General features: G+C 42.0%; 1 protein-coding gene across 6 annotated transcripts in view; it reads left to right on the forward strand.

Moving 5' to 3' along the window:
• The first annotated feature begins 1,096 nt into the window (after positions 1 to 1,096).
• The window catches only part of PHAF1 (phagophore assembly factor 1), a 36,355-nt gene continuing 21,577 nt past the window's right edge, over positions 1,097 to 15,874 (forward strand). For 5 of the 6 annotated variants that reach the window (XR_012630518.1, XR_012630519.1, XM_074881304.1 and 2 more), the window contains exons 1-4: positions 1,125 to 1,212; positions 1,544 to 1,671; positions 7,271 to 7,353; positions 11,173 to 11,256. Coding sequence is in view for 4 of the 6 variants with exons in the window: in XM_074881304.1 (XP_074737405.1) it covers positions 1,608 to 1,671; positions 7,271 to 7,353; positions 11,173 to 11,256 (231 nt within the window). In the remaining 2 variants the exon portion in view is untranslated. Of the gene's footprint in view, positions 1,213 to 1,543; positions 1,672 to 7,270; positions 7,354 to 11,172; positions 11,257 to 15,874 lie in introns of all 6 variants that reach the window. The other variant, XM_074881305.1, reaches the window with a different exon arrangement.

Raw genomic sequence — 15,874 nt, forward strand, 5'->3', positions numbered from 1 at the left:
TGACCATAACGGTTGAGTCATCCTTCCCCGTCCTTATCTCGATTCCCAAACCTTTTGCTTCACTTTCTCCTTCCCACTGCTGGAGGGGAAGGGAGGAGTGAGTGGTTGCATCGTGCTCAGTTTTCCTCTGAGTTCAAACCACAACAAGAGATTTTTCTGCTACCACCCTCAAACAAACATGGAAAAAATGCCTCTCCCTCTGCTTCCTGCCCCTTCCAGAGCCTCAGTCTGCCAGCAGAAGAAATTACAGCCACTTCCAAACTCTCTGGATCCTCTTGGCTTTCCATCACTTGTGCAGCCCTACTCCTGCAGATGCATTGCTTCGTGTCAGGCAGGCACGAGTCCATATGCTTGGTTATTCTTATTTTTAATTCTCTGCTTACGTTGGGCAATGCTTGACCTGGTGCCATTCATCTTGGATCAAGTTTCTGCTGTAAACATGATGGTCTGATGTGGGATGTCCAAGGTGGTGGCAGCATCTCGGCATCTGGAGAGAGCTCTGTTACCCTCATTAGCTGTGTAGATGCTGACTGCTCGCACCTGGGGTCTTCTGGGTCTGAGCAAAGCAGGTTCGTGCGTGGTGACCGCCACCCTGGGGGAAAAGTGGACTTTAGGGACAAAACACCTGGGTGGTAAAACCTCTGTTTTCTCAAATAGCATCGCAAAGCAGATGACCTCATTACTACTTTCTTCCTTACTGAGTCATTCCTGAGCTTGTTCCGGTAACTTTGCTCGTGCTACTGACTAATTTCTCCTTAACTCTTTCCCCCACCCTGGCCTTTCAACTGGAAAAACTGGATGCAACTGGGTTGGTTTGGGTTTGGTTTTTTTTCTTAATCCTGAGCTTACCGTGGCGGGCTGTGCCAAGCGTAATTAGGACTTGTGTCTGACACTCTTCTGGCGACAAGGACGGGGGGTGGCAGTGGGGCTGTACCCGCCGCTCTCAGGGCAGCCCCGAGTCTCCTTCTGCGGGACTCGAACCGGGATCTCCCCTTCGCCAAGCCGACACCTTCCCCCCTCACCCACGGCCGGGGGCGGGGCGCATCCCCCCAGCCCCGCCCTCCGCCCCGCCCCGCGCGCGGGCTCGCCTGACGACAGCTGCAAAGCACTTTTTCAGCAGCCGCAAGTGAGGTGAGTCGCAGCCCCGCGGCGCGGGGGGGAGGGGGTTATAACCCCCCCACTCCCTCCCCCGGTGGGGGGCTGCCGCTGTCGGTACGTTCGGGCCGAGTGGCGAGGCGGTGGCAGCTCCCCTTCCTCTGGGGGGGCGGGCGGGCGGGGCAGCGGCTGCCGGTGCTCGGCGGCCGGCCCGGGGTGGGGGGGGTGCGGCGGCGCGGAGAGCGGGGGCCGTGGGGCGGTGCGAGGGGACCGCTTGCTGTGGCGGCGGTGCCTGCGCTCCCCCCTCAGCCCGGCTCGGGGGGCTCCGCTGTGACTCAGCGCTGCCCCCCGGGGGGTTGGGGGTGGCGGGTCCCCTCAGGGGGGGTGCGGCTGCCCGGCGGTGGGGGGCCGGGGCGCAGGCTGCGAGCTTCCCTCCTGCTTCCCTCAGAGGTCCGGCGCAGCGACCGGGTGACCTGCCGTGCCAGCCCGCGGCCTCCGCGCTACCTGAGCCAATGCTAGATCTGGAGGTGGTGCCCGAGCGGTCTCTGGGGAACGAGCAATGGGAGTTCACCTTGGGTAAGTGTGTGTGTCTGTGTGTCCCACCCCCCCGGAGCTCGCCTGGCTGCCCCGGACCCCTGTGCATGAGCCGGATGATTCGGGTCTCATGATCCGGCGTTCATGAGGTTTCTCCCAACGCTTTCAGGGAGTTGAAACAGTGGACAGAGTCAAAGCTCACCTTTCTCTGTCGCTAAAAAGACTAATGTATGAGCTTTAAGGATTCCCTTGTAACATTCAGCTTTTGCATGCCGAATTGTGCTTTGTTTATCAGCTCGTACGCTTTTTCCTACTTGTTTACCTTGTTTTGTCTTGCCTTGCCATCTCAGACTAGTAATTTTTTAAAATAACTCCTGAAAGAGGAGGCATGGATGTACTGGTTAGCAGGTGATACCAGCATCTTCAACTGTATGCTAGTAGTTGGCATAAATACTGTGCTTTTCTGTACAAACACTTCATAAATATGAGTTGAGTTTCACTATTTCTTTGTGTTGTTGCTGGGTTGTGACATTACAGTGGAGAAAGTAAACTTTTCAGAGGTTTTCTAAGTGTTAGGTAACAAGTGTTTCTCCCCCCAATGATTCTCATTTTTTCTTCTGAGAGGCCCTTCCCTACCAGCCATTGCTCTATTTAGTGTGATGAGAAAGAACTTTCCCCCAGCTGATGGAAATTTGGCTGGTGCTCAGCCTAGGGCACTTAAATGTGCAGTTGAAACTCAGATGATATGGATTCTTCAGATGACCTATGTTTTCAAGCAGATATTGGTAGTCCTTAAACCTCTCAGAAATACTGTAGCTGTCACATTTTCTGAGTGATTGTTTGAGATTTCAGCGTTGGACTCTTTTGCTCAGTTTTCCATCTTTGCTGCTGCTCTGTCTAAAGCACAGTTATCGATAGTAGTAGTGTGGCTGATGTAAACAAGGCTCTGCATGGCAGCCATCTGTATCTGCCAGAACTTGAGTTACACTTCTGCTGTCACCTGTGACAGCAGGGGCTCAGTCTGTTTCTTAAAAACACTGTTACACAGCTGCCATGAACTTGGGTCACACCAGAGGAGTGGTGCTGTGACGTGGCAGTGTTTATATGAAACCCATCAAACACAAAGGGCTGTTTATGCTGCCCTGACTTCAGAGTCAAGTGCAACTCAATGGTTACAGGGAGCGTTAGAATGGCTTTTGGTGGCTAATTATAGTACCTCAGGTCCCACCCTTTGAAATCTCGGTGATCTCCTTATACCGCTAACATGTTACTGCGCTCTCTAGGCTCTGCGTGACCTTCTGTGATCCTTTAGTGCCTGTATTACCTGAAAAGAAATGCGATCTCAAATTATATACCCTGGCAATCTTTATAAATACGTAGTACCGGCTTTCCCCCATTCTCCTTACAAAAACAACAAAAAGGGAAGAGAGAAAATGATTTTCATTTTCCCAAGAAGCCCCAAAGAAGCCCGTTAATGCAATCTCATGGTTAAAATTATATACTGTGTCTCTGTGTGTACACACAGACACATGCATGGATGTGAGAGGGAGGAAACTCAGCTGTAATTCTTGGAGTAAACACAGCCACCACGTGATGTGTCTTAATATATAATTAGCATGACCTGCTGGTATAGAGCAGGAGGCTGACTAGGTATTAAGATACTTAACTTTGTCCTGCACTAGGGATATTGTATGAAAATTGTCCGTGCTGGTATAGCTGGTTCAGCTGTGTTAGTGGCAGCGAGGTTGGAAGTGCTGGTGTAAATGGGATTCTCGCTGCCAGCGGTATTCTACTCGTTGTTTGTTTAGATTTGCTCTTAGCAGAACTAATGGCACTATTCCTGAACTGCTGCTGACTCTGGCTTCCAGTATTGTGCCCACAATGGAGATGACTGAGGGGAAATGCCAGGAAAATTTTTTACATGAGTTTTTGGATTCTGTTTCTGGTTCCAGTGTTGACTCATTATGTGACCAGAGCATAAAAAATTTAACCAGGGCTGAGTTTTGTGCTCAAGTAGATACCTGTGTCACTGCACCTCTCGGGCTACATTCCTGCTGTTTTAAAGGAGAGCAATTAAATACTTGTTCTGTAGTGCCTATAGCTGTATTATTAGCATTTGAGATGTATGATTTCTAAGGTGTACTTACATTTGTCTTGCTTTTTATACTTTCCTTTCTTACTAAGTTTCGCTTCTTAATGTGTTATGATTTGTCTTCTCTTGGATTTTCTTGTATTCTTCTCTTTTAATCCTTATTCACTCCTCTACCCGCCTCCCTTCAAGCCACATAGTCTTAGCATAAACAAACACTTCAAGCCATGTTGTTCATGACCAGTGTATGTGAGAGGAGTGTCTTGTGTCACTTGTATCACTTCAGCATTTAGAAAGGGAAAAGTTTGTGACAGGAGTATCCTAGCACTGGTCTTTGTGGGCATTACTTGCCATAGCTCAGTTTGGTTGACTGTCTGATGTGCTGGAAACCATGTTTGCTTCCCCCTGACTGGTGAGCAGGGGAAAAAGAATTCTTTGTTTTCCTCTTTGCAAAGACTGACGAATGTTGAGGAAAAGGGGGTGTTGTGTTTGTGCCTGAGAAGGGTGGAGAAAAATAACCCAGTTTCTTTACTCCTCCTTTGGCTCTCTGCTTCACACGTTTTACGTTCTGCAAACTGTTCTTGGAGAACTTAGGTTCCATTGTAGCTTTACTAAGCAGCTGCATGGCAAAATCTGCTTGATTCTCAGTTGCTGAAAACTGAGCAAAATCAGTCCATGTCCAGTTGCCTGCAGCTTGAGAAAGCTCTGAGTAAGAGAGTCACATGAGCCATCTGTTTGCACACTTACTAACCCAAGATTGCATCAGTTTACATCGGACTACAAACTGAACTTTGTGTTTGTGCGCACTTTTTTTTAACCACATGCTTTTTTACTGAAACCTTACCTACTTCTGACGCTTGCCATCGGCGTATAGATTCTGTCAGCTTGTTTGCTGGCTTTGCTTGAGCCTTTGGCACTTGTTGTTTTTTTTTTTTAAAAACAAGTCTTACCTCTGCAAGTCTCATAGAAATGCTGACTTTGAAAATGGGTTTTAAACTCTTAAATCATCTTTACTTTTTTTGGAATCCGAGCTTTTACCAGATTAAGAAACATGAAACTTTCACAGCAGCATATTTGATTTTAGCTTCTTGCTGTTATTTATGTTTCTGTTCCATTTTGAAAAGATTATCTAATACACAATAACTGTCTTTTTAAAACTCAGCTGCTTAGACTACAAAGGCAACTGCTACTTCCTAGATAATAGGAAACAGTGCTACTTTATTGTGTGGCTCTGTGCATTTTAACTTTATTACTGTTACTAAAATAACTATTCTTCTTGATTTTATATCATCTTCTGGTGTGTAATTTATAGCTGCAAAAAAAAAAAATTGTTTCCAGGATTGTGGGCTAAGATGAAAAACAATTTCACAGAAACAGTTGTATATGGTATTTACAAACTGAATCCCTGTAGTTCTAATCTGTAAGCCTGTTTTGGCAAAATTTTATTTTATAATTGCAGAAAAGCTGCAATGTATAGCATGACAGGCATGTAGTTTAGTGCAACAGTGAAATTTTTTTTAGTGTTACATTAGTATTACATTAAAGCAGTACTTAGGTGATCTAGGCATGTGTGTGAGAGATATATGGAGAGAGGGAGGTTTTCTCACTTTGGAACTGTAGATAATGTGTAAAAGGTGATTTGGAACATAATGCACAGTCTGAGTTTGAGAGGTGTAGCTAGTAACTAAAAATCTGCGTGCCTGAACTGTTACCTAAATAAAAGTATAGGTCTTGTGGTAAATTTTCCCTAATCAAGGCAACTTTCTTAATATTTAAAAACCAGAAAGAGAGAAGAACGGAGCAAGCAATGTAAATAAAATGTCAGATAACTAATCTAAATTGACTTGCAGCAATTAGTAGGGAAATAAAACTTCACCATTATGAGCTCATAACGTCTCTTTACAAATGCCTGCTTTGAATCCAGGAACACGATCGCGTTTCATTTGGAAAGGCAACAAAGGTTTTAAGTGTGATAAAGGATGAGATGGTGTGGTGCTATCCTTTCTGCAGAATCAGCTGTTTCATTCCACTTTCAAAAATTTATAGCTGTAAAGATAAGATATACACCAAAGGAAAAAAAACAACAAAAAAAAGCCCTTGAAATTGTGTTAGAGGGTGAATAACTGTTAAGTGTATTATTTCAATTGAACTAAATTGTTTAGTATGTTTATCTTGTCAGTAAACTGAGAAGATAAAGTTCCTTCCTTGACATGAATGTAGCTGTATCAGCAGCTAATGTGGCCTGCTGGGTCTAAGGAGAATCATTGCTCCAATTTGATATTTCTATCTTCTACAACTACTTAATAGTTTATCAAGCATGATAAAGGGTATGCTGTAAAATGTGGTCCAAGAGCCTATTGAACATGTATAGGAGTGCTCTAGCCAGCTCTAGCCGAGTTTGGTATAGACTATTTTATCAGAGGGATCTGGACAGGCCGGGTTGATGGGCTGAGGCCAGTTGTACGAGTTTCAACAAGGCTCAGTGCCGGGTCCTGCACACGGGTCACAACAAGCCCCTGCAATGCTGCAGGCTTGGGGCAGAGTGGCTGGAAAGCTGCCGAGCAGAAAAGGACCTGGGGGTGTTGCTTGACAGCTGGCTGAATGTGAGCCAGCAGTGTGCCCAGGTGCCCAAGAAGGCCAACAGCATCTTGGCTTGTATAGGAAATAGTGTGGCCAGCAGGACAAGGGAAGGGATCATCCTCCTGTGCTCAGCACTGGTGAGGCCCCACCTTGAATACTGTGTTCAGTTTTGGGCCCCTCACTGCAAGAGAGAGATTGTGGTGCTGGAGCGTGTCCAAAGAAGAACAACAAAGCTGGTGAAGGGTCTGGAGCACAAGTCGTATGAAGAGTGGCTGAGGGAACTGGGGGGGTTTAGCCTGGAGAAAGGGAGGCTGAGGGGAGACCTTATCGCTCCCTACAACTCCCTGAAAGGAGGGTGCAGAGAGGGGGGATGAGTCTCTTTAACCAAGTAACAAGTGATAGGACAAGAGGAAATGGCCTCAAGTTACGCCAGGGGATATTTAGATTGGTTATTAGGAGAAATCTCTTCACTGAAAGGGTTGTCAAACATTGGAACAGGCTGCCCTGAGAAGTGGTTGAGTTGCCATCCTGGAGGTATTTGAAAGACGTAAATGTGGTGCTTAGGGACATGGTTTAGTGGTGGGCTTGGCAGTGCTGGGTTAACGGTTGGAGTCCATGATCTTAAAGGTCTTTTCCAACCTAAACCATTCTGTGATTACCCCAAAAAGCAGAACATTTTGTGCGGGGTCTGTGATTTTTCTGCCTGAACTTTGCTGTTTAATTATGTGACTGGTGGTACTTGTCTTTCATATATGTTTAACAAACTGGTAGATAAACAATGACCTTTCTATTTCAAAAAGAACAGGTCTGTGCTGATACTATGAGTCAAGTAGGTTTATTTGTTGATTGCATGCCTTTCTGTTGTAATGTACTGTTTGCTGATGACGGCTCTGTTACCTCTGTAACCTTTCTGTTAAAAAACACTGTTAGCTGGCCTCCGAACTGAAGAAATGCAACTGTTTTTATTTACAGGAATGCCATTGGCTCAGGCTGTAGCAATTCTTCAGAAACACTGTCGCATTATCAAAAATGTCCAAGTTCTCTACAGTGAGCAGGTGAGTAGTGCATGGTCCAGCCTTCATTGTGTCCCAGAATTAAGGCATTAGGGGATATACTGATACTGTGTCATGCTAACATACATATTGTATGAATTGTGGCGCTACTTGATGTCAAGTTACAAAAAATTGTTGCCACCACATCAGAGGTGTAGCTTTTATAACAGTTTCGCATCAAGTGTAATAATCCTTGGAACAGTGCAGTGATTTATCAGTTTTATATATGTGGTGGTGTGGTATTATTGTTTTTCCTTTAAGAAGGGAAATGCTCTGTAATTAATTTGATAATTTTAGTCTTTTTACATGATCATTGTCAAGCGTTGCAGTATTTCTGAAGTACTGAATCACTCGTTATTTTCTGCTTTCATGTTTGGTTCAGTGGTGATGAACCCCCTGAAAAGGCTTCCACACTTTGTCTCTGGATCTGCAGTTTTGTCTGCAGAAAGTGGATACAATAATTTAAACCAGCTATAGATGTTTTAATCATTCTTCATAACTAAGCATTAGGTTCCTAATCCGTTTGACTTCCATCAAAAAGGGGACTAGAAGTGAAACCTTTCTGCTAGGTCAAATAATATACCCATCTTTACTTTGAAAGAAGTGGAAGAGAAGAGGAGATACAAAGGAGGACTGTGACTCTCCAAATGTGTATTATGTGAAATGCACATTAATCAGATGATGATATTCATATGTGTAGATTATGGATCTTTGCATCAGGAAAAAGGCAAAGTCTGCTAGAATGTCAGTTTGTATCAAAATACTGATTGAGGCCTCATGCATTTGCAGTGAATACTGAATGGCTAAGGAACAAGCTCAGCTCTGGCGTTTACTGCTGGATACATATTTCATGTAATTAAATGAATTCTCCTTTTTTGTTTCACATTATGTAGATTTATGAGTTTTATGATGTCTGAATTGCAAATTGAAAATCTAGCTCCTTGTACTTAATGCATGGGAGCATCCGTCTGGCAGTGAATGCATTTCTTTTTTTGCATGCTTTGGAGGTTTTTTAGTTTTTCTTACTACAGTACATTCCAGAATTATTTCTAGGTTTGTTTAGATAAATGATGAGATTCCTGTTCCTCTCAGGTTTGTAGAATCACAGAAGGATTAATGGTCTAGTGCTAGAAAACAAGGTATACTTCTGCTTGGGTTTTTTATGCCTCTTGGAAAGCTACATTGTGCTCGACCACGTACACTGGATTTTTATTCTATCTGCAGGAGTGGGAGTGTATGTCAGGATTTTTCTCCCCAAACTGTAATAAATGTAAAGATGTTTTTAACATCTGCGTAGTCGAACAAAATAGTAGTTCTCAACTTTGTGGAATAGTTGTGCTGATGATATTTTTCCTGTATATTATTCTGATTCAACGCCTGATATTGCTGCAGCTTTTTCCACATGCCACTGAGGGCACCTGCAGTTGACTGGCTGGCTATGTCCTTGCCCTCTGCAGAACATCATACACTTCATTAGCAGCTGATCACAAAGAGCTGCTGCTGCAGTTCTTAGAAGATTCAAAGCTTTAAATAAACTTTGCCGGGCACAACTTTCATCTAGCTAAACTTTACCTGAATAGCCTTCATGTCTTTCCTCTTTGCTTTCTAAAGGAATGTGTTTGAGCGTAGTGATCAAATGTTATTTAAAGTTGCTGCATCTGAAGCACTGAATTTCTGATCCTGGAACTCTAGCAGCGAGTATTTCCTTTCAAAAATTTATATGACAATTAAATGCAATTAAATCTGCCCACAGCTCTCTTGTTAACTTGACATAAATGGGATGCCCAAACTGTGCCAAAAAAGCTTGATGAACCATTTTCCGTGACTAAAGAATTTTAACTCCTTTTTGGTCAATTTAAGTGGGGTGCTTAATTGCCTTTGTATGACTTCCTAAGCCTCTTCCTCTGGATTTGTGTCGATGGGATTGTTCAGTGCTAATAGTTTTTCCTGCAGCTTTATCAGTGTAACTGCACATCTGAGTTGTTTCCTTCAGGGATGACTCTCCTGGTGCTTCCTGGCATCATCTTTCGTACTTGAGGTTCTATTTTGTGTATTAAAAGTCACATGAACTGAATTTGTGCCCTTGAAACTTTTCTTTTATTACAAAATTTGCCAGCATAGAACAGAAGCTATTTGCTGTACTAATTACCAAGCTTTTCTTCAGATGTTTGTTTTTTTTTCCCACCCACTCAAAAGTACTTGTAATGCTCTCATTAATTTTAGAATAACCTTATGAAAATTCTGCTTGGAAACTAGTGAAATGCAGAGCATATCCCGTATCAGAACAACTCTGTTGGTATGTTTAAGTGCAACATGACGCATTTTTTTTTTTTGCTGTCTGTAGACTTTCTAAATTAGATTCATAAGGGATGTAAAAAAAGACTGTCAGGATCAACATTAGACCTTTTTATCTCAGGCTCATGACTAAATTGCAGTGCTGTTTCAATTCTCCACAGTATAATAAAAGTTTGCCAGCAATAGTGAAGTATTGATGCCATTGTGCAAGGCACTGTGAAGATTTCATTTAGAAGACGGCTTACACACCAGATCACCAGTGTTCAAGGAAGATGAGCTTGAATTGAACCTGCTTCAGGAGAAGCTACTGGTGTGATCAAGGCGAATGGGAAATCTGCATCAGAGAGGATTGAAAGCCTTGTGGCTTGTTTTGACCTAGTGATGTGAAGTTTAGGATCTGATTACTTAAATATATGGTTTGGGAAGGGGTGGGAGATGCATGGGAGAATGCACAAAAGGTATCCAGGCTAGAAGATGGTGCTGATGTGAGAATATTTAGGATGAGAATCAGACTTCTGACAGTCAAAAGACAGACCTTCTCCCAGTAGAGCAAAGGGGAGAGTAACAGTTCTTAAGATAGCTTGTGCTTAATTAATTAAAAGGGCTGTATGGTATGGCTGCCCGCATTAGAAGCCTGTATGTGCCACACATGTCCCCTCCCCATTCTGTTTTTTGCTAGATAACTGCTTGGTGCAATTCTAGAGCATGAATATTGCTGCCTGCTTGTTGTTGAGCCTTTTTTCTCCTCTGAGCAGACAGTTGTGGAGGGCAGGGCTTTTTGAAGCAAATGTGCTTTAGACGGTACATGAACAAATAGCTGAATCGGAGCCAGCTGACTGTGTGTGTGTGGATTGTACCGGTCCAGCGGTGAGCAGCTTCCACAGCGTCGCAGCAGACTGAGATGGCTTAGAGCCTATACAGACACCAGCGAAGCCAGCGGAATGTCTCCTATTGACTCCAGCAGACTGCAAATTAAGCCTTTAGTTGTTATGATTCACAGTAACTAAGGAAACCTAAATTCACAACGTAAGAGTCTGAAGCCTCCCTTTTGAGGCCTGAAAAAGACTGTGACACACTTGGATTTTTGAAGTGGAAAGCCCTCTTACCATCTTTTTGTCAAGTGTATGCTTAGTTCTGATGTGAGACTTGGCGAGTTGAGCTATTGTTTTTGTGCGCCAAGAATGCAACAGTCTGTCCCTGCATGTTGTCTCTGATGCTAAACTTGGAATGTTAATTTTCAAGGTGGGTCCCCCCCACACCCCACTTAAAGTAATGGACAACTACCCTTTGGGGAGTTCTTGCAGGGTGCAAATCTTACTTGGGCACTTCTGTTTCTTTTGTTAAGGAAATGGAAGGGGTTGAGAGGTTTGGACAAAGTCTTTTCGTTATGCTTATTCATTGAAAAAGTGGTTGTTTCCTGAGGCAGTTTTGTTTTTCCAAAGTAACCAATTTCTACTTATACAATTATACATATCTTAACAAAGAAGCCTTGAAATTAAAAGCCTAACAGCTTTTTTTGTTTTACAGTCACCTCTTAGCCATGACCTCATCCTTAACCTGACTCAGGATGGAATCAAACTGCTGTTTGATGCTTTCAATCAGAGACTTAAGGTAATAAAACACCCTTCCTGCAAACCAAAACCCTAGGATATATTGACACTGTTGACATAAGTATGTGGTTCTTTTAGACTTTTAATTTGCCATATGCAGTGCTCTCTTGTGATAATGACCTGCATTTCTTCTGTTTGGGGGTTAGTTCTTTGTTTATAGGATTAAGACGCTTTAACATTGTACCGGGGACTGTAAGTGTACCATAGGAGTATGATGGTCCTGCGTGGTCTCACTTGCCCATCTTGTCTCAAGTTGCAGCAGAAGCTGCGAAAGGCCATTACTAAAGCGAAGCCAAGGATTTGAAATCAGATTATTGGTTAACGCAAACCAGACAGTGTTGTTTTCTGCCCAGGTTGTTCCTTTATCTGTGCTGCCATTTTATTTTTGAAAGTAAACTTAGCTCCTCCTTTTCTTAGTTTTCAGTGGACTTACATTCACAGAGTACTTGTGTCGCTGTGAGTGCATGATTTCTCCCAGAAAGCCTCATTCGGGCCTGTTGTGAGCAGCTGCCTTCTCTACTGACTCCAGTTCGTTCTGGATGAGTTTTTATTCTTTCTATTGGATTCCTCAGCTTAGCAGTTCTGCTGCTTTGCTTTTAGGTGGCCAACTGTTGATCTGCCTCTCTCTAGGATGGTTTGTGGAGTTAAGATGCAAAATAAAGGGCAGGCTTGTCACTAACCTCCCATGGCATTTATGTTTGCACAAAAGTCTGTTATGAAAGTCATATGTTTTATCCATATAAAATAGGCAACTGTGGGACTGTAGAAACATGATTAGGTCAGTACAAAATTTTGAAAAACTTTAACTGAAACATTTAAAATATCTGTATGTAACTTAGTTATTCAGGGTGGTCCTTTTGTCAGGACCAGCTGTGCTGAACAGTTGTCAGTGTGGTTCTCAGCTGGTGTGCATAAATTTCTCTGTGACCAAAGTGCCCAGGTGTTGATTTGGTTAATTGGGTGAGAGTGTACTGCTCCAGCTGCTGTGCTCTTCAACATTTGAAAGGAGAAGTGTGGGGTTAAATGTGATGCTAAAAAATGGAATGCTTACCCTTTAGGTAAGTCTGGAATATGGGGCTCACATCCATACTTGCAAGCTTTGGAACAGTGGTGGGTAGAGCCTTGTTCCCCTTACTCATGTGTCCAGTAAAACCAGCAGCAAAATGTCACTCTCCAAAATGTTGGCTTAGTCCTTTATCCCAAAAATGTCTGTAAGAGTGTAGCAGTGTGCTATCAGCTGAAACTTGAGCTCTTCATATGCTTTAAATGTGTGTGTATATATAAAAAATTGCTGAATAGCAACACAAATTAGTGGTTGTTGGGAGTACTTATTTCTCTAGTAGTAACCTGTAACACCACGGTACATTTGTATTTTTCTTCTTCAAAATCTCTTTTCAAAATGTGTATTTTTATAGCTAATATAAGAACAATTTTCAGTTCAAATTGAGCTCAGATGGGGGACAACTGAGCAGTTTTTTGCCAGATTTCAGTTTCTGATTACCTTATGGTAGTTTCTGTTCCTTAAGTCGTTCTATAATAATAAGATTTTTATTTTTGTCAAGATTTAGAACTTAATGAATCAGATTGCATATGTGAATTTACAATTTTTAAGAGAATATCTTGAAAATCCTGTCAGATGGATCTTTATCAGTGTAAACTACACCTGCTGTATGAAATCTATCCAAAATATACTTAATTCCTAAGGAGACTGAACTCAAAACTGTCATAATCACTTCAAGTGGATGGCTTGCTTACAGACATTTTTTGGAATGTCACAATCTTGTGTTTTCAAAGTGCTGTAACTAGTGTATGCCATGTCTCTTCATCTCCAGTTCTTGAGGGTCTGATTTTTGTCATTTCAACTTGTTCTAAGAACTACGCAAGAGTTTTTCTCCTCAGCTTTCTCCATAATGTGTTTTAAAATTTGTTTTAAAAAAAAATAGAAAAAAAATCCCTCTCCTGGTATGTGTTTTTAGGTTTGTTTAAAAAAAAAATGGAAAAAACAATCTCTTCTGGTATGTTGTGGTTTAGTGGTCTAGTGATACCTTTTGTTTGTTTTAACTACGAAGAGTAAAGCTGTAAATGTATACAATGCTATGAAAACCTTAAGTGTTCAGAAAGCTTTATAGAAGAAATTCTATGGGATCAGTTCAGAAGTGAGCAACAGGACTTGTTAAAGAAGAGTGTAGGTGTAGAATAAGTAATGCCTGTTTTTAAGATGTTATGACTGTTTTCAGTAGTTCTCAGCAGCAGCAAAACTGGAAAAATCAGGATGCCTTTTTTCTTCGCTTTGTATGTTTTGGTTTTTTTTAATACACACTTGCTATTAGATTTGGTTGTGAAAAAGAGATTGAAATACAGGCTACAACAAAGGAAAGTCTTGACAGACCGAAAGAAGCTGGTGCAGGAATAAAGCCATAGCAATATTGTTAAAATATAAGGAGAGGAGGGCTTGTGCATAGTCTCTCTACTTACCTTCAGTAGCCAAAGCACTGCAGGTGTTACTAATGTGAGCTAACATGAAAGAGTAGATCCAGGACCAGGTTCTGAAAACATTGCTATGAATTTTAGCAACAAGGCCTCTCGCACGCACTCCTCTCTGAGGTGGCGAAAGAGTTAAATTTCACAGCATTGGTCTGTTATTGCTGGTTAGAAGATACCTGAACATTTTTGTGAGTCTTACTGAGTAGTAATTATCAAAACAGTGAGTGTGACAAAACATCAGGTTTTACTCATTTAAACCAACTGCCTTCTGGCTGTGTAGTAAACCCATCACTGAATAGTCATTGGTCTTCTCAGTTTTTGTTCTTCTGCACATAATCATGTTAATCCTTTTGTCAGCATAGCTTTTGTAGTTTAAAAAATAAATCCTTTTCTAGTGCTATGGCCTGTTGCAGTGTTTCTTCAATATATATGTCTTTTGTGACTTATGAGATCTTTTGACCACCTTTACATCTTGCTAAGTTGCACTTGTTTCTTCCTCTGCTGTTAGGAAAAAGAAAGGATCGTGGGAAGAGGGCTGATGGCAAATTGATGTGGACTGTCTGCTGTCGGGTGTTTTTCTAACAGGGGACCTCGTTTGTGCAACGTGCTATTCCTTGTGCACTACTTCTTGTTGTTCAACTTGTCCTTTTGTCTTCCACCACTGCAGCCTGTTTCAGCAGAACTTCAGGAGAGTGCCCAGTGCTCTCTGGTAGTTGCTGCAAAACTAGATCTGTGTGTGGGGTGGTTTTTGCTATTTTCAGAAACATTTTCTGGGCAAAAAAGATGATGTGCAAGGTCACTAAAAAATGTAAAATCATTCCTAGCTTTTCATAAAAAGTAGCCTTTGTTTTTAACAAGCTGTGCAGTAAAGGAAACCTGGACATGTCAAACTGCATTTAAATTAAAATACTGCATAACCAGGTTTTTCCAAGAAGCATAATTCAAAATATATTTAAGAAGAAAAATTTGTTTGCTGCTCTTTATGTTGGTTCTGCCAGAATGTTCATTTGTTACTTGCTTTGTGCTGTACTTGTTGCTTACATCCTGAAATGTGTGGGCTTCCTCAGCAAACAAAGTGCTTCAGAGAAGTCTTCCAGCTTTTTATGAGTCAACGGCATGCTGTTAAATGTTGATTTTTAATTTTTTAAAATTTTTTTTTTAATATAGTGGTTTAAGCATTGCAAGTTGTTTTATTGAGGGTTATTTGCCAGGCATCTCCCAAAACCAAGACTTCCTTCTCAGCTGGTGATATTTTTAGGCTTTAAAGCCACATTTGGTAGCAAGCTCCCCGAGGAATTCTGCTTTATTCTCTAGCTGAAGAGTGAGTTCTTTCTAAATCTGCCAGTGATTTGTTGGACGATTATACAAAGCAATAAAAAGTGCTTTACCTTTTCTTTACAGTAGTTATGGTGTGCTCTACATATTTTCCTTTTCCTGCTGACACAGGAACACATATGTAGGGTAGAAGAAGCTTAGGTTTGACCATGGTTACTCGCCAAAAATGATCTGCTTAAAGCCCAGTCTAGCCTTAAGATCCAGTAACAGTCACATAAAAATCATATGAAATCCATCTCAGATGCACATTTGCAATAACGTGTGCAGAGCAAAGGACCCATAGCTAATACCTGCAGAGAGGGGAGCTCCTTGGAATATTCAATAACGTCTAAAGCGTTTAATAAACATCAGAACTAGGTGTTATGGCTTGATCTGATTCTTTGTGGAATGCTCTTCAGATTGCTGCATGTCTTTTTATGTAGTATTGACATGGAATACTACCACTTAATCTTGCTGTGTTCATCTTTTGCTTTAGAAGGAGTTGGAAAGCTGGAACAGTGCATTCAGTGCTAGGACTTTCTACCCTGCACAGGCATTCTTTGGGGTAGTAAGAGCAACCCAAGGAATGGCCTACTGTTTGACATTCATTAGAGGATTCCCTAATTAACAACTTTTGCTATTACTTCCTTTGAACTTGCTTAAGAGTAATCTTTGCAGAAATGAAGATGCTGATGTATTAGTGAAAAGATTACTTTCTGCTGGTCAGTGCTGATTTACCCGGGATCTGGAGGCAGTGTACTGAACCCTTAGTTGTTCTTCAGTACTTGTTTCAGATGCGCAGTTGCTGAGTCAGTTTTCAG

Source organism: Strix uralensis, chromosome 12 (genome assembly GCF_047716275.1).
Source record: "Strix uralensis isolate ZFMK-TIS-50842 chromosome 12, bStrUra1, whole genome shotgun sequence".
NCBI classification, from domain to species: Eukaryota; Metazoa; Chordata; class Aves; order Strigiformes; family Strigidae; genus Strix; species Strix uralensis.